Raw genomic sequence first — 26,249 nt, 5'->3', positions numbered from 1 at the left:
CACGTGAGCGATCCACGCAGGAAGCAGACCTCCAGCCGGGAGTTCAGACGTCAGACAGCTGCGGCCTTGACCTACATCTTGACTGCAATCTCCTGGGAGACCGAGGCAGAACCACCCAGACAAGTCGGGCCCAAATTCCGGACCCGTGGAAACTGCGGGCAACAAACGTTTGTTGTTTAAGGCGCTAAGCTTGGGGGTGATGGTTATGGAGCAACAGAATGCTGATAGGCTTTCCGACAGAAATCACAGACCACAGGCTGTTCTGCATTTTGCTGGAACAGGAGGAGACTACCAGGGCCTGGGCTCAACCCACGGCTCCTCAGAGCTGCCACCGCTGGAGCTGGGCGCCACGGAGGAGACGGGGTAAGAGCCCGGCACACCTGGGCCTTGAGCAGCCCGCCTGACCCGCTTCAGGGTCGCGCGGCCACGCTGACCGACGAGCCGCGACACGCGCGCCCCACTGCCGTCTCGGCGCGTGCGCGGTGGGCTCCGCGCGCTCCCCGGCGGCGCCGTTGAGCGCCGAGTCATCGATCGCAAGTCCCCGAGCGGCCCCTCTCCCCGCAGGCCGTCCACGGCCGCTGCTCGCGGGGTGGGCTCCAGGGGGCGCCCTCAAGAGAGGGGCCGAGCGCCCCGGGCCGTCCCCGAGAGCTGCCAGGGCCCGGCCGGCAGCGCGGCGCCGTCTCCCGGTTACATCTCAGCACCGCCCCTCCCACCCCCCTTCCGCCTCCAGCTCCTGTAGTCGCCGCTCTTGGGGCGCCACCGCTTGAGGCAGAAGCTGTCCGGTGGCACTGTCGTCACCGTCTCCGCCACTGGGTCCAGCGTCCTGGGCCCTGCCGCCACCGCCATGAAGCTGCGGGTGCGGCTTCAGAAGCGGACCTGGCCCCTGGAGATGCCAGAAGAGGAGCCGACGCTGGGGCAGCTGCGCGCGCACCTGAGCCGGGCCCTGCTGTCCACATGGGGGTACAGGTATGCGGCCGCGGCGGGGCGCACGGCGGAGCGGCGATGGGACACCTGGGGCTGCGGGAGGCGTGGCGGTGGCGCAGGCCCGGCCGTCGCCGCGGGAGGCGGGCGGAGAACAGGGCCAGGCGTCTCGGGGTCCCCGTTCCTCTCCCGAGTGAGCCGTCGCTTCCGTTTTTCCAGTAAAGGAACCCAGGGATAGGCTAGCACGGAAAAGCCTCCCGCCCTTTATAATGTCGAGTTGGAAATTACGGGTCTGGTTTGGGTTAAACCTTTCCAGGCACTCGGGGACGTAACTTCACCATCTCCAGCTACCGGGGGTGTATTTCCCTGAAAAAGTTTGGAAAGTGCTAGAAGGGGTTAGCAATGGCTCCCCCCACCCCGCCCCGCCGTCGAGGCCACTTGTAACTTGCCCCGCTGCTGTGAGGCTGCCGTGACCTTAAGGCTTCGTTGAGTGTTGACGAGCCGGGCGCCGCGGCCAGGGCTTTGACTTACCCGCCGCGGGTTCACCAAGTACAGCGTGTCGGTCTGTTTCAAGTCATTTTATTTTCCTGGGCGAGATGCGGCTTTGTGCTAAGCCCAAGGTAAACGGCGGCCGTCTGATGCCTGGAGAGCTTGCCGTTGGGGGCAGTGACGTTGAGAAGTGAAGGATCCAAGTCTGTCTGTTATGCATTTGGGGGGACTGCAGATGAGGCTGCTTTGTTTTCATTGAGGGAACCTCCAGGGGACAGTACTGGGGGGGGGGGGGCGTCGGGGAATACCAAGTCAGCTAGCCAAGTTGAAATCTGTGCTAAGAAAAAAAGATGTTCGCTGGGGCTTTTTAGAAGTGAATTCTTAAAAACAAAACAAAACAAAACAAAAACAAAAAAGCTTTTTGTTCAGTGGTTTCTTCTATAAGACTTTTTACAAACTTCCATTTTATTTTTAGGGAACTCGGTAAAATGAGGCCATGTTATGAACTTCTCACCCTTCCATTTTTCAGGTTAAAAGCAGGCCTGATTTTTTTTTTTTTCAAATTAAAGACAAAAACAGAAAATGAGAGAAATTGACATAACATGTTTTGCATGTTTTGACATGCAAAACAGTATATTAAGTGACAAGACTGTTGTTATTTCTTGCTGCTAAGCCTAAGTGTTTTGCATGCTGACTTCACTACCCTGCCACAAATTTTCAGAATGAACTTCTCCTTTTCAGGTATTTTTCATCTACATGTGTTCATATTTTGTTATTATTTTTTAATTAGGCGGGACAGTCTTGAAAGAATGTGAAACCCAAAATGACTCCCTGTTTATCTAAGAGCCCAAGTTAGTTTCTCTTTCAGGTTTGTTTACAGTGGAGGCTGGTTAACTGGAAGGAGGGTAAACTGCAGCTTGTGCAAGTAAATTACATTCTCCTGAATGTATGTTCATTTTAGAATAACGAGGCAGTTTTAAAGTGTGTGCATATGGCATTATTATTTTTAAAGTGTCTTTGCTGAGCAGGTAGATCTAGGATTGCCATAAAATATTTTTTAAAAGGCCTGAAGTTTCTAGGATGGAATTTCCTGCTTAAAAGTTACCCGCCCCACCCCCACCATCAATTTCAGAAAAAAAGTATTTTTTAAAGCTTCTCCTGGAAAACCTTGATTTTCAAACTTTAGAAACGACTCTTCCCTTTTCCTGTAGGGGAGGGAAGCTTGACATTTTTATTAAGGTGACAATTCTCTACCTTTTCTACAAATAGATATTTGAATGGACATTGTGTCAAAAATAACCTTTTGCCGTGATGAATGACCCATAAACACTTAGTTCATTTGAGGTGGTCTTCTTTTTTTTCCTGCCAAAGTTGGGGTAGCATTTTTCTGGGCAGCTGGCAGATTTCAAAATCTATCAAAGCATTTGAAAACAGAAGCTAGCTACTTATTTTTTTAATAAGTAGGAGTTACCTCTAAGACCTTAGTATCAATAATTTCTCAACCAAAGACACACTCTTAATTGGTAAGAAAACTGGGGGAAAGAATAAACAGCATGATTTTCAAAGGACTTCATTCTCTGACTTCTCAAGAAGTTACTGAAGTCAACATTGCTGGGCGTACATGTCTTGTAAAACATTCGGAGTTGTTTGTTAATTATTCCTTACCACTGTGTGGTGCAATGATGATGATTCTTTCCGGGCCAGACACTCTGTGATGCAGAAAGGGTGGGAGTTTGTTGCTTCAGGGTAATTTGAGCTCTTAGCTTGTTTACCTGTGAGTTTTTGGGTCTGTGCTGTCTTCCATGTAAAAGACATTATTAGTAAGGAAGAAACTCGCAGTTATCATAGGAGGGATGACTTGGTGTTCAGTCATCTACATACACTCATCTAACTTTCTGTGATTATGTATATTCATTTAGGACATGGGTCTAGTGTTTTGGAACCAACCTAAGCTAACTGTCCTGTAAGGACATTGAATGGGTGGACCTGATTTCAGTCATGCCTTTTTAAAAAATCCTCACCAGAGGACATAATCATTGATTTTAGAGAGAGGGGAAGGGAGGGAGGCGGGGGGAGAGAAACATGGATCGCCTCTTGTATGCACCCCAACCAGGGTTTCACATGCACTCAGCACCCAGACCGGGGACCTGAACCTGCAGCCCAAGCATGTGCCTTGACAGGAATCAAACCTACAACCTTTAGGTTTATGGGATGATGCTCCAACCAACTGAGCCACACTGGCCAGGGTGATTTCAGTCTCATCTTGACCTTCTCAACTAATGTCGGCTGCATTTATTCTGCAAATACTTTTATTTGCCTAGTGCTGCAATTATAGTTTTGAATGGCACAGACAAAATACCTGATCTTATGAAACTTAAAATCTAATGTGGGGGTTTGGGAAGAGATATGACGAATAAGTAAATATATTTTCAAATAGTGATGTTATGATAAAGACTAAAACACAAAAAAGGAATAGTGATGGAGACTGGGTGGAAGGTTACCTTTGCCTGGAGACCTGAATGATGGGAGTCAGTGACTTCAGAGCTGGAAGAGCAAGTGCAGAGGCCCAAAGGCTGCCCTGAAGTTGATCTGTTCTGAGGATGGACAGAAAGCTCATGTGACTAGAGAGGTGTCAGTGAGAGGAAGGACACACACAGTGGGTGAGGTAGGAGAAGCAGGTCGGTCAATTGCTGGGCTTAGAGGCCATGTTAAGGATTCTCCTCCAAGTTCAACTTGAAGCCATTGGAGGATTTTCAACAGAACGGTGTGATATTATTTATATTTTAAAAAGACTATATTTCATTGATTCTCAGTTGCTCTCACTCTTAAGGCACATTGTTTTATGTAACACTAAAGGAAAAAATGCTGTCAGTTAAGCTGTGAATGTGTCATGGATTTTGAGAAGCACTCCTGCTTCAAAGATGTCAACATATAAAAAAGTGTGTGTCTTAGAATTGATGAAAACATGGATTAATGATAGAGAATTACTGTATCTTATCCCCAGGCTAGAATTTTAGCCATTGGAAATCTAACCTAGGCATTCGATGATAAGAACGAATAATTTGATAGTTTTTCCAGAACTTCGGCTTCCTTCTTATTTTTATTTTCATTATTTAGTCTGTCTAGGGTCATACCATGTATATTATATATGTATCAGATGTATTGTGGAGGATAATGGTAATAGGTAGCTCTTACCATCCTTATTCGTCTTTCTTGGCAGTTCTGATATCCGGTTTGCAATTACATTGAACAACAAAGATGCCCTCACTGGAGATGAAGAGACCTTGGCTTCCTATGGGATTGTTTCTGGGGACTTGATATGTTTGGTTCTTGAAGATGCCATTCCAGCACCTAACTTACCTTCATCCACAGATTCAGAGCATTCCTCAGTCCAGAATAACGACCAACCCTCTTTGGCTGGCCCCTCCAGTCAGTCCAGCACACAGGATGAACAGCGGAGTGATTCATTCCAAGGAGAGGCAGCCCAGTCTGATGTCTGGAATGAGGACAGTATGGTGGGTATCACTATTAAGACAGGACATGGGCAGTTGGTAAATCATACTGAACATGTCGATTGAGTTCTGTACCAGTCAGGATCATAATTATCAGTAGGTTGCAGATTATGTTCTTAATAGAAGAAATGGCTTTAAACTGATAAATGCTGGGAGCAGTTTTGGGCTGGCATTCTGAAGAACCCCGTTTTTATATATTTCATTCAGACATTTACTCCTTCAGAAAAGTTATCTGTTGGCTTCTATTGTTGCCTTTACTTAAGCTCATATTCCTAGCTTTGCTTCTCTGGTCTACTCCACTCATGAGGGCTATATACTCGGACGGTCCAGTCCTTCCCAAATGATTTGCTGGACATTTATACCTGGATTTAAAAAATTGTTACCTTGGATTCTACGTGCCAACATAAATTGTAAAATATGTGCATTGACGTTCTCGTTTTCTCAAATCAGCCGCCCTCTGCTTGTCAATGGTACTGCTGTTTTCCTGAGCTGAAAATCTTGGAGTGATTTTTGACTCCTTAACAAGCCCTGCTGGCTTTTCCTTTCCATTCCAGGCTTTCAGTTCTGTCCTTCAGTCTACTTTGTAGGTTCATCTTCTTCCTGCAGGTTTTCTGTTATGTTGCTCCCTTGCTCTTTAGTTAACCCTGTATCATAGATATACCTGTGCTCATATTTTTCGACTTGAAGTCCATATATCTCTAGGTCAGCCCTGTCATGTACAGAGGAGAATGTCTGTCCTCCTATACTAGTTTGTAAGGCTTCCAGAGAAGCTGCCCCACAACCTTTGCAGGGCTAGATTATAGTCCTTCCTCCAGGGAACTGTCATTTCCTGTCAGACCAGTCTCCTTATCATTTTCCCTCTGTTGGCCGACACGTGCATGTGCTCGCGTGTGCACATGCTTCATGCCTTGGCTCTTGCTCCTCACCCAGCCTGGGACCCACTCCCTCTGCCTGCTCCTGTCTATATCGCCACCATCCCCCAAGGTCCTGCCAACCACAGACTTATTTAATTTCTCTTTATTATTTTTATTGCCTTGTAAACACCTCATTTATTATCCTGCCTTTTGATTTCTTATATGGCACAAGTAATCACTTTTATTATTTAATTTATTAATACGAATATATGTGCCATTTTGTTAATTATTTTGTATGTCTACTTATTACTTCAACTTAATTGTTTTTTTATGGACCTTAAACATAAGTATTTATTGTGCCTATCCTGTCATTACGTATATACATATATTAAAAAATACTTTTTAATAGGTTTATAAATTACGAAAATCATCTGTGTTCTATGTCCAGATTTTTAGTAATAGTATCCAGAGAGATTAAGCAAGTTTAAAAAAAGCTTTTATAAATCTCAAAAGTATTTTTATAATTTTTAAAAGAAATTATCTATTTTTGTGTTTCTGTTTCATAGAGATAATCTATGGAATGAGTAAGAATATTTAACACATATTTAAATTACATTTCTGAACCTTTTTTTGCTGACATACTCATTCAGAAATTCTGGTAGAAGGGCCCCTTCTATGTACTATTAAAATTGTCCAGTAAAATGGAACTTTTTATAGTATATGTAATAGTTACTTCACTCATTTCCTTTTGGAAAATTTCGAGAAATTAATGTTGCCTTAAGTTAGTAAATAAAGTTCTAAAAATGTGTTATTTTGTACTCTTAAGACTTATGTAGGGTGACTGTAAAATCTTAGTGTGGAAAGTGAGCTTGCGATCTTATAAATAATGTTGTAAGTACTTGAAACACTAGGATCTGCTAATTAAATGTAGAAGGGAGCTTTAGAAAAGGAAAATGGATGGTAAAACTTAAAACAATAGGGAAACTTTACTCTTGTAGATAAGTGTAAATTAATTTTCTTATTTCATTCTATTTGGGAACTCATCTAGTACCTGTGCAATCTTTAATGGGAAACCAGAGATAACATGGCATCAAACCCTAATATTAGCTCTAAACTGCATTCCAGTCACTTGTTCCAGTCATTTGCAAGTGACATACCACAAATGATCTCTTCAGAGAGGTGGCGCTGAACATTTATTTTTCATTTCCCCATGTGTGAAGAATAAGGTAAATATTGATATCATATCAGAACAGCTCCGAGAATGGCAGTGGTTCTCACGGAGTGGGGGTGAGGTTTTGATAAGCTTCCTGGGGGCTCTGATACAGCCCTCTTCCATTAGTATAAGTTCAGGGCACCGCTTTTTAATGGTTTTTCCATGTATAGTCTCTCCCACAGAACTGTAGTAAATGGCCAAGAGTTGGGCGTAATAGGTAAGAAGCAAAGAGTCTATATACTTTATAATTTAGTTAGGTGTTAAGTGGTTTTTAATAAGTAATTTCTATTTGTTCACAATATGAGGAGGCCTCCTTTTTCTAGGAAGTGTGAATTGTTGGCCTCTAGGTTTTAACAAGTGAATTTGGACATTTTCCATAAGGCCTGGGGGCCGAGTCCCGGGGGGTTTTAGAAGAACAGCCTCTTGCTTCCCTGCATTCTTCCACCCTGTGACTCATACAATGGAATTTTAGTTTCCTCTGCCCGTTCTTTAATAGATATATGAACTTAAAAAGAAGAAACATGGCTTTGCATTCAGAGTTGAGCACACGTCTGGGAAACAAACTTTCTGAGCAAAATCAATATAGGGAACTTAGTCTTATCGAAGCAGCATATTATGTCCAGAAGCCCCGAGCTGGGAGTCGGGTGAGCTTGGTTTACTGGTAACCTTGTTGTTAATCTGAGTCACAATTACAGCGTGTATAAAAGGGTGGCATCATTTGTCTTGCCTATTTGATAGCATTTTTGCATGGTGCAAATGAGAAAACACCGAAAACAAAGACATTATGACATTTTAAGATACTCTCCTTCGGCATTTGTTCAACAAGCCTTTATTGAGTACCTGCTGTGTTAGGTACTGTACTGGGGTTACAAGAATAGGTGACAAGTTGTCTGTTCCTTTCTAAGCTCGCAGTCATGGCGTGACACAGATGTGTGATGAGGTGTGACGAAGTGCAGTAATGAAGGCCTTCCAAGGCGGAGTGGTAGTCGGTCCCCTCTGTAGAAGAGGGGGGGCCTGCTAGAGCGGGGAGGAAGGGACTGGCAGAAAGTGAACTTGATACAGAGGTCAGGATCAGGTGACGAGGGGCCTTGTATCTAAGGTGTGTAGGAGTTTGGATGTTATTCTGTAGGCCTGCATTTCTCAGTGTGTCCTCGACAAGAAACTTGTTCCTTGACATTATAGGTAAGTCTTATAATTAACAGGAGTCTGAATGTTGAGGAAGGAGGATAGTGTTTCTTGGTTAAATGTTATGCACACATTATTATTGGATTTCCCAGGGCTTGATAATGCCAAAAATGTGTTTTGTGAATAAGGAGGGTAAAGTTAGGTGGCCATGGCATGTAGCATTTTCCAAACTTATTTCATTGTCAACCTCTTTTCCTGAGAACGTCGAGGGTCACATTCCAAGGCGCAATTTATGGAAATGCTGTCTGCATTGGGGAAATGCTGGCAGGTTTTAAGTTGGGACATAAGACATTACTGGATTCTTAACAGTCAGAAAACTGGCAGCAGTGGGTAGAATGTACTGGATATATGGGAAGGCAGAAAGGTGGAGTCAGGGGTATCGGAGAGATAAATGAGTGTGGAGTGCAACTGGGTAGGAAGGGATAGATTTTCAAGGCAGGCAGGAGGTAGATTCAATGGAACTTGGACATATGATCAGATCGGGGGTGGGGTAAGTCTAGGAAGACTCCCCAGTTTTTGGCATATTGGCCGGAGTTAACGGAGGTAAGGAATTTAGGATGGAGGAGTAGATTGCAGGCTCATTTACAGAGGAGGGCTCGCCTTAATGTGCCCCATTTCTGACCCCAGTAATGTGCTTTGGCTTTGAGCACCAATCTCAGTTCACTTTAGGATGCAAAAGAGCATGAGTAAAAGTCTGCTTAATGGACCTGTTGTTTTGTTATCCTTTTCAGTCAGGGCCTAGTCAGAGTGTTGGAGCCGAGTCAGGTGAAGATGTGGATATGGAAGAAGGCACCGGTTTCTGCCCCTCGGAACCAATGCTCTGCAGTGAATCGGCGGAAGGGCAGGTGCCCCATTCCTTAGAGACCCTGTACCAGTCAGCTGACTGTTCTGGTCCCAGTGATGCCTTGATAGTCTGCGTACATCTTCTCATGTTGGAGTCGGGTTACATACCGCAGGTAAGATGGCAAGAGAAAACAAACGTCTTGTTAGGGTTTAAGGTTCCCACTGGGAAAGGGGGGCTGTATCAGGACATCTCTCTAGAGGGTCGTGTAGTGTAGGTTTCCTTATTAGCGTGGTCGGGTATTAAACGTACACAGTGGTGGGCGTACAACAGGCAATAAGTAAGTGTTCCCTTCCCTCTTTTCCTTCGTTTTTACTCCGTTTGTTTTATCAGTGTTTGATTAATATTATAGAAGTGATGACAACCCTGATGTAAAAAAAGTCAAAAGATTGTGTACGAAAATATGTAGCTCAGATGTGGTCGTCAGTGTGGATTGGACGTCGCTGGCTAGAAGCCTCATGAGCTTACTTTTTGTGTCAGTGGCTCTAGGAACTGCCGGTAACTTACTCTAAGATTCAGTTCGGAAGAGGAACTTTGTTCTTGCGCTGTAGTTGCTTTCATTCGTCCACTTATTTGTTCTCTCATTCATTCTCCCATCTGAGAAGCCTTACCAATGTCAGGTGCAGTGCTCTGTCTGCTCTCACGTTGCCACAGTCCAAGAGGGAGGGAGAGCCACGTATACAAACCGTTATACTATATTGGCTAAATCCTAGGAGAGACTTACTTACAGATACACAGGACGCCAGAGAGTCACAGAGAACATTTAGAGTTCCTTAAACTTTAATGTGTGTAGAATACCTGGGAATCTTGTTAAAATGCAGATTCTAATTGAGTAAGTCTAGGGTGGAGCCTGAGATTCTGCATGCTCCCACGCAAGAGCGATGCCACACCTGATCCAGGGATCATTGAACTCCTGTGAAGACGGTCTTCTTCCTCAGGAGTCCGCACGAGTGGGAGATAAACAGATGAAAAGGAAATTAAGGAGCATTATGACATAATACGTAACAACGGAAATATGAACAGAATGTTAGGGGATAAGAGAGAGAGAAGGACAAACAGGATTTTTGGGGGGAGAAAGGCTTCCCAGAGAAAGTGATATTTGAGCTTGAAATATGATATGACTTTGGCAGGCAGAGAAGTGAGTCTTTGAAGAGAGAAATTAATCCTTTCTCTGATGTTATTTTATCTATGTGAACAAAAATTTTGTGACATTTTTCTATGAAAATTTCATTAATAGCAGTATTAATGATTTATTAAAGTTTTATTACGGGGACTATATGGAATGCTTATTTCTAGACCAGTTAAGGGCTTCCTGGGTTTTGAATCTTTTTGACAGTAATACCTTTCTTCATGTTTCCCTTTCATTTCCCTCCCCAGGGGACTGAAGCCAAAACCCTGTCCGTGCCAGAGACCTGGAAGGCGGGCGGCGTGTATAAGCTGCAGTACACGCACCCTCTCTGCGAGGGCGGCTCCGCTGCGCTCACCTGTGTGCCTATGGGAGACCTGGTCGTCATAAACGGTAACCGCACGGCACAGTCGCGGTCCTGGGTTTGGGAACACTTACCTGTTTCTCTCCACGTGTTTTCCAGCCGCTTCATGGGTTGGCAGTTACGACGTAGTTATGAGTCTGAGAGGTGATGGAATACGGGGCTGGTGTTGGGGCCAGCAGCCTCGCTGTGGGCGGCCCCACTCTTCTGCTGTTTTCACCTTGTCGTTCTTTTGCTCCGGTGGGAGTTGTGATAATGGGAGTGAGATGTGTCTATTACATATGAACTCTTAGAAGAATGTGTCTTTCTTTATGCCTGTGAATGGCTTTGTAATTTTTATTTATTTAACCAAGGTCTCGAACTGAGAGAGGGTGAGAGGTGAGACCGAGCTGGCTCCCTTTTTATTCCATCTGGCGCTTCTGAACAGGATAGAAAAGCACAAAACCCTAAGGGTTCGGAGGCCCTAGTGTGTGTATGTTTTACCCCGCACCCCCAGGAAGGTCACTGAATAGTGTCTTTCCTGGTTCTCTTTCATATCCAGACATTTCACTGGGATGGCAACGCATCCCGTTTTTGTATTTCATTTTGGCTCAGCTGCCACCTACAGGTCCATACCAGCTAGTCTCATAATCACACGTCTGGAGACCCATTTGTGTGACTCGGATCTTTCATTTTTGTTGCATTTTGATTTTCGAGGTTTATCCTTTTAAGGATAAGATGGGAATGACTGCACCTTTCCTTTTCCAGTGCAGCTCACCTTTGTATAGCAGAGGTGGCAGGCGCTTCGCTGTGTCTTAGCTCCGTGGTTTTCACCATGTTCTGCAGCTCCAAGCTTCTGCTGAGACGGACGAGCATGTTTGTCTGTGTCATTTATTGGGGTCCCTTATAAGATTTTGTTTGCAAATATTTCTTCTGCTAAAATTTATTTCAAAAGCTACTCACGTTGTCTTGATCTTTGAAATGAAAGATGGTTCTAGGTTCCCAATTATGTAATTTGTTACTTCCTTTTAATCACTGGATTCTTCAAAATGTTATTTAGAAGTCCCAAATTTTCAGCTTTAACAGCTTTGGTATATTCCACATTTGTCAGGACCGGATGGTCTGTTGGCACAAGGACCTAAGCAATGTCTTTTCAACAGTTTATCCCAGTTACAAATGTAACTTTTAGTTGGGCGTTCTTATACACAGGAGGTCTGCAGTTTCTGCTTTTATTTAATCACTCTGCTATGTCACATCATAGCCTGCAAAGTTGAAGTTGCCAAATCCTAAATCTGAGGTGGTAATTTTTGCCTCAGTTTCCTACAAGAGCTCTTTAACAACGTGTATATAATGACCTCTATTTACTAGTTTCAAGATACTTAAAAGAGAATACAGTAGTCCCTCTCTATATTGCAGTTCACTTATCGCGGCCTCACTGTATTGCGGGATTTGTAAAAATATTATATTTATTTATCGCAGATTCTTCGCTATATCGCGGGATTTTGTGGTACTGTACAGTAAATTCTAAAATAAATGTAAGGTTCCTACTTCGCGGATTTTCACCTATCGTGGGGGATCTAGAACGTAATACCTGTTATAAGTGAGGGATCACTGTAGCTGCTAAATGTCTTATGATTTCTTAGTTTCTGCTATTTCGTTTATTTGCCATTCCTGGCAGATCAGCTGCTTGCAGACTTGCGTGGCAGACAGCCATTCCAGGCTTGGTTCTTTGGGAAGGAGCAGTGTGTCCTTAAATCTCCCCTTTACTGAAGACACCCTGTTCGGCACACACGTGCACAGGCCATCACTGGCTCTCTCACAGGACGGGATGAAGCGCGCCTTTGTGCGTGCGATTGGAAATGCATCCTCTGGTGATGTCAGGGATGTTGGTCTTTGGGGGGTAGAGAGAGAAGATGCTGTGAAAACTAGCACGATTCATTTAATAAACAAGGGAAGACTCATTGCCAAGGGTTAAATGACAGCGATAGAAATAATGATATTACTGTGTGTAACTGTCTCCTGTTACCCTTGTGGCATATCTTCGAGCTACTGATGAGCTACTGCTGGTAATAGGTTTTATGGAAGTAGTACGTAAGTGTGCTTACTGTCGTTTCTGAAGGTGGTGTTTTAGAGGGATTCTTGATTCATGCGATGGCAGCTTTATGCTCTGAATTTTGCTCTGAGGGAAGGAAATAAGTGTAACTGGTTTTGTACAACGTGTCCTTTGTATATTGGGGGCAAGGAAGTGCGATCCCGCACTGAAAAATGAAGGCAGGTGATGAAGTGACACATTTTCATCTTTCTTGTGCTTATTTGCAGCGACACTGAAGATCAATGGCGAGATTAGAAGTGTGAAAAGATTGCAACTGCTGCCAGAATCTTTTATTTGCAAAGAGGAACTAGGTAATAAGACCATGATTTAACTTTTAGGGTGAAGCTTTGGGAGGTTCACTTTTAAAAAACTGAAAGGTAGTGTTCAAAAAACAAAGTTTCTGAATGAGGTAAGAGCAAATTCAAGACAATGTTGCAGAGTTTCTGTTTCCTGTTTTTCTTAGGGCTTTGGAATGCCGGATTATATTTACAGTGTCATTATGTAACGACACTAGCATGTAATTTATTGCACACTATTGATGCTTCATAATTTCTGAATTAATTTTTGTGGATTTTTCTAGCATTGTACTTAACCAGTACGGACAGGATCTGTGTTTGGTGGAAACTGTATAATGAAGCTTTATTATTAAAGATATTTGCTTAAACCTGTATGAATTTGGTTGCTATTTGATTCAGATTGGGCCTTTACCAAAAGTTTGCATTCTAGACATGGTTTTGCTTATATTCTATAAAATTATTAATAGATGCAAAGAAGACAAGTTTTCCTTTTTGTTTTTCCGTTTAGCCACAGGGTGAGAGGCAGGTAGGTGGCTGCAGAAGAAATGGAGTATAGATGGAAGACTCATCTCTGAGTGATTGGTGTGTGCCTTTACAGATGTTATTCCGTTTCAGCCTCATTGTAAACTTAGGAGGGATTTAAAATCCAGATGGAGAGTGGTCCGGTCGAGTGGGGAGATGACATTCAAGGCAGTGTCTTTGAAGGGAAGACCACCTAGGTGTAGATCTTTGCTTTGAAGGCGGAGATGCTTAGTTTCATTAGTTCCCAGGGGAGACCAGGCCTTGAGAGGCTAACTTATATGCACTAAAACTGATAGGAAATGGAGAGATCAGAATACAGTTGGCCTTTGAACAGCACTGGGGTTAGGGGTGCTGATCCCCCATGCAGTCAAAAAATCCATGTGTAACTTTCGACTCCCCTGAAACTTAACTAGAGTTGGCCCCTGGTATGCAAGGGAGATTGGTTCCAAGACTCTCCTGCAGATACTAAAACCCATGGAGGCTCAAGTCTCTTTCACAAAATGATGTAGGCAGTGCATACAGCTGGCCCTCCGCATCCACAGATTCCCATCTGTCAATGGAAAACCGTATTTTCTCTGTGTTGTTGCTTGAATTCGAGGATGCAAACGCAGGGACTTGGAGGGCTGATTGTGTATTTATTGACAAAAATATGCATATAAGTGGATCTGTATACTTCAAACCTGTGTTGTTCAAGGGTCAACTGTACATATTTATAATGGTCTCTGAACATTTACTGTCGTTCTAGACCAGTGTTTCTTAACCTCTTTTTCCTTATCAATCCACTAACAAGCACCTGTACACCCTCCCCACCACGATCATTCTCTTCCATGAAAATGTAATACCATGGATACTACTGTAATAACTAGGATTTAACTTTTTTGCCCTCTAAAAACCAATTTTTGCCCTGTTGGAGGCAATATTGCCCCTGGTGAGAACGCATGAACTAAACTCATAAATCCGCAAAGATGGTCTTACCATTAGGACCAGAAATTCCTTGGCTACAGCGCTGTATATTCATTTCTATACCACGGGGAGCAGCAACACTTCACTCTATAGCAGTAGAGGTTATTATGCCCATTTTATAATCAGGAAATAGGTCTAGAGAAAGTTATTACTTCAAGGCCACAGAGCTAATAAATGGTGGAATTTAGGATTGGAATCAACGTGACTCCTAAGCCTATTTTTAAAAAGAACTTTTATAAGAATGTAGCTCAGATTTATATTTTTTATCTGGTTTCTGTTAAAAAGGAAATGAAAAGAAAGGAGAAAAGGAAATGAAAGGGAGGGAAAAAGTTTAACTACAATTTTATTACAAGTGTATGGACTATAGTAATAGAATATTTTTAATGTAGCAGTTTTTATGTTGCATAGTAATTATTACTGTGGCTTAGAGTTTCTGGTATATACTATGCATTGTTATTCATGCTTTTATTTATAAGTTTCTAATTACTTTTATTATAGGTTAACGAAGGAAAAATTTTGTTTTTAGAAAATCAGTTTTCACGCTTGAAAAAGGCCATTAAATCATATTGATTTAAAAAATACATTGAAATTTGATTTCAGCTCAAGATTGTAGTTCGTGCAACAAAGATTTAGAGTTTAGCTGCGTATTTTTTCATATTCATGAATGCATGTTTTATTTATTGTAGGCAGATGGAATGGGGAGGCAGCAAGCATAAACTGATCACTGACATACACTAGGCACTGTGGCTGGGCTTTCAGTCGTAACCCCTCTGCTCTGGTGCAGTGGTGGTGTGCCCCTGAAACAGCTGAGCAAACTGGTGCGGGTCAGAGGGGCCGAGGTTATACAGTTGGTAAACATCTAGCAAAGCTGCAGTGGGAACTTCAGGTGCAATGGGACAGTGCGCGTGCCGTAACGTACATACGTGTGCATCGCCTGGGGGATTTATGACAATGCAGGTTCCAGTTAAGCAGGCCTGTGGTGGGTCTGAGATCCAGTGTGTCGGCACATCTCCCAGACGGTGTCAATTCAGGTGACCCACGGACCGCACTTGGAGTGGCAGTTTGTGGCTAACATGAGTGCTTTGGAGTCATCCTTAGGTTTGTGCCCCGCTCTGCCACTTACTGTAAGGCCTTGGATGGGCTTTCTTTATCTTGTCCTGTTTTTAAAGTGGGAGTCATAGTGTTTATCCCTTAGGGAGAACTGCTGATTCTAAAGAAGGCTTGAAAAACTGCTCGACACGGGTGCTTATACATAATCATCATGTGATAAATATTATTTTATTCTACTAGAATCTAAGCTCCACAAGAGCAGTTCCCCACTCTATCCCCAGTGTCCAGAACGGATGGCAGATAGCTCGGTGAATCTTGGCAGTGCGTATGAATCGCACACCACAGCGTTTCCTGCTGCTTTTTAGCCTAGGAGCCATAGAGGTTGGGTACAGCTCAGTTAATTTGATATTATGGGAATTTTTCATTTTAGATCTAAGATTTAGTTTTCAGAGTCACACAAAATCTGCTGGAGAGCTTGATTCATGTTTATATAGGAATTATTTGTGAAAATGTATTTACCACTTTGTTTTGGCTGAAGTAGAGGACACAATTTCAAGTTTTTCCACTTGGTTTTTGAGTTTTGATTTTTTTATTTTTAACAATATTCTAGGGGAAAATGTAGCCAAGATATACAAAGATCTTCAGAAACTTTCTCGACTCTTCAAAGACCAGTTGGTGTATCCTCTTCTGGCTTTTACCCGACAAGGTGAGAGATGATAATTGATCACAGGTTGAATGGCTGGAAAGAATAGTCAGTTTATGTACTGTGCTCCTGACCCTTCCCTCTTTTTTCCTTCTGGTGAAATTCTGCTCTAATGTTAAGACTAAGCTTAAACGTTATACACTTTCTCTCAGTTTTTCCAGAGCATTTTGTACATATCTTTACTGTAGTCCTTTTTTCAGTGTATTGTAATTGTTGATATGATTTCTTTCCACCTAAGGTTGTATATTCTTGAAAGCAGGGAACCTGTCTTATTCACTTTGTACTCTCATGGCCTAGCAGAGGGTCTGGCCCCTAGTACATTCTATAGGTACATAAATAAATACTGTATGGCCTGTAAATTGGGTCTAAGCTTTTTTATTTTTTCAAACAATATTTCTTGGGGCTCTATGATAGGTACTATGGATATTTCACATGTGTCCTTCCTTAATGCTAACAACTCTGAAGCAGATTTTATTCTCATTTTATAGATGAAGAACTGAATAATTTGGTGAGGTTTATAATTCACTCAAGATCCTTGTATAAGTCAGCTTTCTCTTACTCGTTTTGTAGTAAAAAATACTCTGAAATCTCAGTGACTTACAGTGCACATTTACTTACCGCTCACGTGTGTGCTGTGTGTGGGTGAGCTTCGGCTGAAGTTGGGGGGGGGGCCCTCATCCAGGGTGTGCTCTTCTGATGGCCCAGCCTTACGCTGGTTCTTAAAGCTTTGACTCAGCAGTGATGTGCCACTGCCACTCACATTTCCCTGGACCAAACAAGTCCAAATGGCCAAGCCTGATGGTCGTGGGTGGGGAAGTTTAATTATACAGTAGAAGAGGATTGAGAATCATAATCTACCGCAGTCCTTTAGCTGGTAAGTGATTTCAGATGTGTATAAGCAGATATGTGGTTTTTATTTGCCGTTTGTATGTAGAGGAGTAATATTTTAGATCTCAAGTCGCATGGTGCCAAGGCTATTATTACGGTAGTTTTCTTCTTTAATTGGTGGTGAGGGAAGAGAGTAATGTGAATTTTTTTTTTTTAATGTTTTTTATTGATTATATTGTTACAACAGTTCCAATTTTCTCCCCCTTGCTCCCCTCCCCCCAGCACCCCCCTCCCCCAGCAATCCCCCCCAAGTCCATACCCCTGGTTCGTAAAAATTAACTATCCCCCCCCTCTCAAATATTAGGACCCTTTGTAATCTTGTAAAGGACAATGGGCGAAGGTCTCAAGCTCCTCTAGCTGCTTCAAGCTGGACATGGTCGTCGTCCTACCTACCCTTGGGTCCAGAAAACCCTAATAAGAGTGGGGGTGTGGAGGGGAGGGTGGCCTTCCCACATGGGGAAGGATCGTGCAGACTCCAGGTCAGTTGGCTGTCTCCGGTCAACGGCATGCTTGGTTTAACAGGCTGGTGTCCTTGTTGTGTTCTGAGGGCAACAGATTTGGCGAAAAGGGTTAAAAGACATCATTCAATCCATAACTACTAGGTGACAAAAGGCAGGGATTAATTTTTCAATGTTCCATATTAGGGAAAAAAAAAGTTTCTTTGTAAGAAGGTGTGCTAGGCACATCTCGCCTGTCCAAAACCCTTTTGCCCATTATACTTAGTTTGGGCTGAGGTAAATAGTTTAGGTTTTTCCCCCTCTCAGACCTCTGGGCCTTTTCTGTCCAAGCCATTAGGATAGAAAAGAGAAACCCGTTTTAAAGTGAAGCCCACAGACCACCCCATTCTTCCCCAACCCAGCCATTTAGTTCAGCCAAACCGTTGAGTCTCAGGAGGCAGCGCTGCAGAGAGGATTAAGTGAGGCTTATGCGTACAGATAATCACTCAGGGAGAGTAATGTGAATTTTAAAACCCTTATTGGATTTTGATTATCTTTGCTAGTGGAGAATAATATCACATATATTCAAAGAGCTGATAATGGAAAATAATTTTCATTTGTCTTTGGAATATTATTTTCCTTTCTTGGTTTTGCTTCTGGATTTATCTACCTCCCTCTGTTTTTCTAAGCCAGCCTAATAGTAGATGCTGACATCTGAGTGCTTACTGTGTGCCAAACATTGTCCTCAGCACGCTGTATGTGTTAACACTTAATTCGCAACTTAGTGAGGTAGGTGATATTATTAACCATTTTACAGGAAATTAAGTTAGATAGAGTTTAAGTAAGTTGTCTGAAGGCACACAGCTAATCAGTGGCAGCATTGAGAACTAGTTGTAAAAGCCAATGAATTATCCATTTTCTGTAGTTGAGTAGGGAATTTCTTGTTACACTGCATATTGCTCGAAATAAAAGAGGCCATTGACTAGTGTGTACAAATTGTCAGTCATTTATTAGATCTGTAATAAAAGGTCTTGGTCTTTCCACTCACACATAAAGGGCACAAGGGCCTTTGAGTTAGTACTAGTAATCTAGTTAACCTGGGGTTAGAAATTCATTGTGGATACGTCTGCCTGGATAGTTGAGGCTGCCATCTAACTCATTCCCCCTCTGGAAAGGCGCAGACGGCCAACTTTTCTGTTTGGAGTGTGGGAAACGCTGGGTGTGCTTCACTCAGTGATCCTTGTTCTCTTTCCCTTTCAGCACTGAACCTACCAGATGTATTTGGGTTGGTGGTCCTCCCGTTGGAGCTGAAACTACGGATCTTCCGCCTTTTGGATGTTCGTTCTGTCCTGGCCTTGTCTGCAGTATGTCGTGACCTCTTCACGGCGTCAAATGACCAACTGCTGTGGAGGTGTTTATATCTCCGGGATTTTCGAGGTGATTTCCACGATGACGTGTTAACTAGAAAAGGGATCTCTGTTACTGAGGTCTTAATTTTTTTTTTTTTTTTTAAATCAGGGCGGAGGGAAGACCTACATTTTTGTAATTATTGTTTACTCTTCACCTGAAGACATGCTTACTGATTTTAGAGAGAGAGGAGAAGGGAGAGGGGTGGGGAGAGAGACATTGATGTGGGAGAGAAACGTCGATCAGTTGCCTCATACGTGCCCCAGCCAGGGGCCAACCCGCAGCCTGGGTCTGTGCCCCGGCAGGGAGTAGAACCCGTGACCTTTCGGTTGACGGGATGATGCTCTGACCAACTGAGTCTCCCAGCCAGGGCCCTTATCAGTGTTTTTTAAAACTGTGGTTTGATTTGGGGTGGGTCATGAAATTGATTTAATGGGTCATTATACAACAAAAAAGAGAAAGAAAAGAAAAATAAGCAGCATTTTATAAAAGAGGAGTAAACTTATATTTCAGTTATGTAGATATGTACTGTTACAACATAAAATCTTTGTGGTTTACATTAAAAAAGTTTGATGGTGCTATAAATGATAACATCCCACCTTAGTAACTGTAAACATCTATGGGTAGATTTCCCGTTTTTAAAAAAAATCAAGAGTGTCATATAGAGCCATTTGGATTGTCAAGAAACTTGGTTTTTTTTTTTTTTTCTTTTAAAACTTCAAAATGTAAGAAGAGCGAATGATGTGGTTTTTCTTTTCTTTCTTCTTGATTCCTAAGGTCCTCGTTCTTTATTTCTGCCCCTGAATCCAAAGTTTAAAATGTTATTTTGTCCTTGGAGGCAGCAAATGTCATCTCAGAACATATGTGGAAGAACCAACCAAAAAGAAGCAGGCTATGATAAAAATACTCATGAAAGGAACAGACACTTCTTGCTTGTATATTCAAATTCGGGTGTAAAATACCGTCAGTCTCTCTCTCATTTCCAGGTTGTGGCCTATAAGCTCATTTGTAAGCTGAGTGTTGAGATTTTATCATGAATTTCCCTGTAGATACAACGTTATGGGACTGGAGCTTTTACAAATTTTTCTTCCATGCCAATGTAAGAACTTGTAGAGAAGACATCACTATCTTTTATCCAAACTCTTTGTTAGACTTAAAGGAGTTCTTGTCCTCATTTTACAGATTTTAAGTACATTGAAAATTAGTTATGGTCATAGTTCTGAGAGTCAAGTCATTTAAAACATGGCTAGGAGAAAATCTAACCCAATTATGGAAGAAAACTGCATCAGCTTGACCTCCAGTAGTGACCATGGGCTGTCACGCAGACACCCAGTAGAGTGGAGTATGATACCTGGGGTTAGAGGCAGCTGGCACACCTGGGTGACGTTTGGGGAGATGACGCATGTGCGACAACGGTTAGTGCAGGGAGGGGGCAGCCGTGACGCCCTTGTATCCCCGTGGGAGTCGCTGCAGTGAATGACCACGCAGCACAGAGCAGTGAGGACGCCCTCAGCCACCAGGAGGGACTGGAGTCAGGTTCAAGGCGGCACAGATGATACTGTGCGCATTAAGCCAGCAATTCATGTTTCTTTTCATCCTTAGTGAGGAAGCGTCAGTGTCCTTGGGACAGAAGCAAACCTGCCGTTTGATGCTGGACGAATGAAGCGTTTTAAACCCTTAGTTTTTGTTTTTCCTTTGTAGATGGTGCTGCCAGAACTCGGGACACAGACTGGAAAGAAGTAAGTGCTTTTAAATATCAGGGCTGATGTTCAGAGCAGAGAAATAACTAGTGGATTAATACACTAAGGACATATTTTCCTTTTATCAAGGTATAAGAAAATCTCTTTTCATTAAATTTATTGCTAATTTTCAGTAAATGGAAATTTTTTCAACTTTTATTTTAGACTCAGTTCTTTTTTATATTTTATTTTTATTTTTATTTTTGTAATTAAACAGGAGGAAAATCTTAACATAATGATTACGTTTCACTTTAACTTAATATAAAACATTCTCCCTTCTGTCCCCCAAAATTTTTCAGTGACCTGCTTTTGTACTGGAGCAGTCTTCCGTAGTTTTAGTGAAATAGAATAATACATTATGAAAAGAATAAGTGGTGTGATTTATGTGCAGATACCTACTGTAAAAGACATTGATAGGACTGAGAAAAACTTAGGATGAAGAACTAGAGAAAAATAATGTTCAATGACAGTGTTCAAATATGTACAAAATATTGGGTTGGCCAAAAAGTCTGTTTAGTTTTTTCCATAAACTAAAAGGCACATTTTTCATTTTTACCAATAACTGTATTGAGTTAGATATTTTGAATATGTTGACCATCTTCCACTATTGGCTTCTAGAGGGGAGAGGCCAGGGGGGCTGCTCAACAGCTTCCAATGCAGAAGACAGCCCCACAGCAAAGAATTATTTGGCCAAAATGTCAATAGTACAAGACACTTTGCAAACCACTTTTGACACATTCATTCAGTCACAGCACCTTCTCTATACACTGCGCTAATCTTTTTTTTTTGCCTTTCAGTTGTGTTTTTACCTCTCTTAAAATGATAAAGCATAATATGCTGAAAATGTTGCATATTTTTTTCCATCTTCAATAATTAAATTGGCTGCATAAAAATTCACCAATTTTGATAAGTATTTTTTTATAAATGCACGCTGATGTGACAGTTGTCACAATACAATCTAACAAAATTGTTGTGAATGAAGTTAAAGACAACTAAACACTACTAGAGCCATCTTACAGAAAAAAACTAAACGAACTTTCTGGCCATCCCAGTATGTTCATCCTCTAAAATAGCATCTATTTTTTTTTTTGTTCGTGTTTAAATCGAGGTCCATTAAGGACATAATTTAAGTGAAAAAGAGAATTTAGGTACTGCCCTTCCTTCTCCCAATACCTTCACTTTATATTTAGTGGCATAATATTTTCAACAACTATTTAAATTTTCCACTTAAAAAAAAAAAGGCTGACTTAAAATCTCATGTTGGCTTGAGTGCACTGGATTGCAGTCTCCGAAGTACATGCCACTAGTTATCCCTCCTTTGCATTCACTGTTGCTCCAAGTCGGCACAGTCGCTCGGCTGCAGTGGGTTAAAGAATAGAGTTCGTTCACTCACATGCAAACTGGTAAGAGTCCTTTCTGTGCACTGGTTTCTCCGTCTGCCTTGGTATGTGGGGAAGGTATAGGCCTGGACAGTGAAACTTTGGGGATGCATCCCAGGCACTTAGCAGATCTTGTCTTGTTTTTCTTCAGTTGTACAAGAAGAAGCACAAACAAAAAAAGGAAGCTCAGAGACGGCATGTGATGTTCCTGCCGCCGCCACCCCATCCCAATCCATTCTATCCCAACCCCTTGCACCCCAGGCCTTTCCCTCCCAACCCCTTGCACCCCAGACCTTTCCCTCCCAGCTCTCTTCTTCCTCCAGGAATTATTGGTGGTGAATATGATGAAAGACTAATACTTCCCTATGTTGGAGATCCAATCAACTCACTCATTCCTGGGCCTGGGGAGGCACCCAGTCAGTTCCCTCCACTCAGACCCCGTTTTGATCCAATTGGCCCACTTCCAGGGCCTAACCCCATCTTGCCAGGGCGAGGTGGCCCCAATGATAGATTTCCCTTAAGACCCAGCAGGGGTCGGCCAACTGACAGCCGGCTGCCGTTCATGTGATTGATTGGTAATCCCACTTCTGGAGCTTGTTTGGTTTTGTTTCTTAAAACTACAGGTGTCATCTTGTTGGGGTGCTGACTTCTAATGTTTTCTGATTGTGTTGAAAAATGTGGTTACAGAAGCCTTTAGTAGATATGGGGGGAGGGGTCCAAAAAAACCCCAGAATTATCTTCTGGCGGGCAGGCCCCTTGTAATACAGGCTTCCCCCACCAGGCGAGTGTTCTAGGAACCCATCTGTATCAGTGTGCCAGCTGGTGTTGTTGTGAGAGGCTGCATTCAGCTTCAATAAATCTTTTTTTGAAGATTCAATGTGTTTGCCCATTTCATGATGAGTGATTTACAAGCACACCTGCCCATATCCCAAATGTTCGAAGTTTTTGACCAAAAATGGCATGACCCCCGTGCCCCATCCTCCCTACTCACCTGATCTCACCCCTAGCAACTTCTTTTTGTTTCCCTGGATGAAAAAAAGTCCTCAAAGGGAAATGTTTTGCCATCATGAAAGAAGTGAAACAAAAAATGGCAGAAGCACTAAATGAAGCTGTGGAAAAAACAGTTCAATAGGTGTATTGATTGCATCAAATGGAGAGGACTTTGAAGGTGACTGAAGTTTAAACATGTAAGAATAAATTCACAATTTTTAATAAACACATTCTGTTTTTTTGAGTCCCGCCTCATATATTTAAAGCTCCAGGGTGCTGTGGCCCAAAGGTTACTTGGGAATAGTTGGCTACCGACTTCCCTCCCTGAGTTCCCCTCCCTGAGTTCCCCTCTAGAACGAAGGCTGTTTACTGATAATGTTTCATACCAGATTTTCAAAAAATTAAGTATAAATTACATGGTGATCTTGGCTTTTATTACAGAAAGATATGTAATAAATATTCAGAACAGCTTTACAACATGACTTGGACATTTCAAAAATAATCAGAGAACCTTTTCAATGTCATCAGATGTGGCAGGGATTTAAAAAAATTTAATGGCACCCTTTCTTCAAATGAAATCATCTGCAGAAGGCTGATTTATAAAACGAGTAAGAGCAGAGCTAGTGTGGTTGGACTGGACTTCGGACACCTATCAGCTTAATCCACTTCCCCTCTGGCCCAGCAGCTCTTTTCCAGGTCCCGGGGTCAGACTTCTGGGCTCTGAGGCCGCACTGCTGGCCGACCAGTGGGCGGTCGGGACTCTTGTTTCTGGGTTCTTCTGGGGTCATGATTGTTTCCCCTTGTGTTTTGAACACTTGGTGCCTAATTTGTAATCTAAGTGGAGGACCTCTTTTAACAACAAAGCGTCACTGCTTTCAATGCTGGTCAGGTACTTTTTCTTCAAAGATAGCCTCTTATTTCAAGAACATTTATTTCTTAAGACTTAAAATACACAAAATTCAAGGTTTATTTTTCCTGTAACAAGAAAAAGGCCAAACAGAACTCTCTTACCATACAAACAACTATAGAAACATGCCATCGTGACAAAATCTGAATCACAACACAGGAATAAAACACTTATTAATATCTGCAGAAAATATTTCAGAATATTGCCAATGTCTTCCTGCTTTTTCAAAAAATCTGTTTTGCATATTAGGAAATGGTTTGGAATGTTATGTGCCGCAAGAATATTTTGAGACCTGCATACATGTGAAAATAATTTTTGCTACACATAATCATCTTTTTTTTTCCATCACAGTGAAGAAAATTTATTCAGTAATATGATTTTCCAGAAGCCACATCACCTTTTGTAGCTTAATGTATAAAGGATTGGAGCTGTTGGAATTTTTTTGTGGTACTGGGTAATAACTTTTTAAAAATGTGTCCACTAGATGGATCTGGACTGGAACAGTCGCCCTGAAGCATTGATGGGTCCAAATATATCCTAGCTCTCCAATATACCCTCTTCGTGCCCTTGTAACGGTAGGTTGCTGTGTGTGTGTGTGTGTGTGTGTGTGTGGTGAGGGTGGGAGGACCTAGTGGTGAGCAGAAGCACCAAATACTATAAAGCAATGAGTTTTCCAAATCCAGGGCTTTCAGATGTCCTTGAGAAGCCCATGAGTGGTGCTGATGCTACTTTCCAGGCTGACCTCGGACTCAATGGCTCACACTACAAATCTCGCTCAGTGTAGGGTATTGGCAGAGTGCCATATGCCTACATTTGCAGCCCTCTCACATAGTTTATTCTTAAAATAAGTCTCAAAGCTTCACCTCTTGAATAGCTAAATTTATAGTTAGAAGCTTGTAAAGTCTATGTTTTTTTCATTAGACTGAGGCTTTTGAGCCTTATATATGCTGGTGTATAATGAGAAGGAAGCCATGGCTTGGCGATAGCCCAGCACTGACTGACCTCACTTTGACATGTGGCAATGGAAACAAGACAGTTCGGAGCGCCAGGGCATACGTTTTAGTAAGAGGCTGGTCTGCATCGTCCGCGTGTAGTCTTCACAACTTTCTGTGACCCCCTTCTTTTCCTCTTTAGTCATTTTTATTAACAGGAGATTGTTCCCCTCTCCCCCAACCTTTGTTCAGAGATGAAAGATATGGTTTGGCATTCTGTACTGGAAATTGAATCATGGGAGGCTTCCTCTCTTTCCAACTTAAGGTTTTATGATTTTTTAATGTAAAAACATTTGAATTCTGTCCTCTCACTCTTGCCTGGCTCTCTGATTCCTGAGATCACCGCTTAGCCTAGTATCCCTGTAACCCTCCCTGCAGCGGAGCTGGACAGTCCTCCCTTCGCCCCCTGTACGGGTCCAGCAGCACGGTCTGCCTTCCTCCTGCCCTGGGCAGTAGCTACTGAGTCAGCCTCAGGGAGGAGCCAGACGGGTCCCAGCGCCCTGCTGTGCCGGACGCACGGTCCATGCTCCCGTTGATTCTAGGAGATGTGGGGTGACTGTGATTATTGGGAAGTTCTAGGTAGGTCATGTAAAATCAGGATTTAATCTTAAATGTCTCCTGGTCTTCCCCAGTAGGTTATAGCACTTAAATTTCTGCTACTCCATTGCAAACCAGGTGAAATAGTAATTGAGAAGCAAGAAAATGTTAACGTGCTTCTGCTCTAGATCCAGTGAAAGACCGTGGAATAGATACTTAAAATATGAGAGTTTGGAAATTGAAGTTACAAGTGGGAGGGCCAATCAGAATAAAAATAATGAAGGGTATTTAAGATTTTAAAGGGTGAACACACTCATTGTAGATGGAATGTTTAGTTTTAGATTGGTTTTCCCTTAGTGGAACGCCTCCCTCATTTCCAGGAACATTTCCCAGCCATTTTCATGTTTTCTTGGCCTGCTGCTTGAGAGAGCTCCGAACACAGGATTTCAGAGTCTAGGCGTCATCCCTTCGGCTGCATGTCTGTCTGGAAGCACAAGGGAGCTTCTGTACCCGCTGTGTATTGTTTGGCTGTGAACTGATTTGACTTCCTTTTGCCCAACCTTGCAGTTTGTCTCTAACCAAACCCCAAGTTCCGCCTTCTATTAGAGTCTAAATATTAGAGCGAAACTCTGAATTTAAAAAGCGACTGCTCAGGAGTCAAAGGCAGCCTTGACACTTGTCAGTGCAGTGAGTAACCAGCAGCTTGCTCTCTAGGATGAAGGAAAACGTTCCAGACGGGGAAGTGCTCCTAGGCCATAAGCTATTCCTCCAATGTGAGGTAATTGCTTCGATCTGCAAGGCTGACCTACCAGCTTGAACTGTGGTTAACTTGCCTCCTTTCCCCAATTCTAAGCACATAAAACAAA

At 42.6% G+C, this 26,249-nt stretch overlaps 1 protein-coding gene across 2 annotated transcripts; it reads left to right on the top strand.

Moving 5' to 3' along the window:
* Window positions 1–281: 281 nt before the first annotated feature.
* Window positions 282–22,834, top strand: FBXO7 (F-box protein 7). Of its 2 annotated transcripts, XM_090272552.1 has the most exons (10): window positions 282–363; window positions 731–966; window positions 4,631–4,925; window positions 8,906–9,130; window positions 10,393–10,534; window positions 12,801–12,884; window positions 16,015–16,110; window positions 18,693–18,869; window positions 20,541–20,578; window positions 22,109–22,834. In XM_090272552.1, the coding sequence occupies exons 2-10, from the start codon at window positions 845–847 to the stop codon at window positions 22,523–22,525; spliced, it is 1,596 nt and encodes a 531-aa protein (XP_090128678.1). In that variant the 5' UTR covers window positions 282–363; window positions 731–844; the 3' UTR covers window positions 22,526–22,834. The 2 variants fall into 2 exon arrangements, with proteins under 2 accessions (XP_090128678.1, XP_090128679.1); XM_090272553.1 differs by lacking the exon at window positions 282–363 and having other exon boundaries at window positions 678–966.
* The last annotated feature ends 3,415 nt before the right edge of the window (window positions 22,835–26,249 follow it).

Source organism: Furipterus horrens, unplaced genomic scaffold, assembly GCF_987537825.1.
Source record: "Furipterus horrens unplaced genomic scaffold, mFurHor1.1.pri manual_scaffold_4, whole genome shotgun sequence".
Classification (NCBI taxonomy): domain Eukaryota; kingdom Metazoa; phylum Chordata; class Mammalia; order Chiroptera; family Furipteridae; genus Furipterus; species Furipterus horrens.
This window is presented reverse-complemented; position numbering and strand designations above follow the sequence as displayed.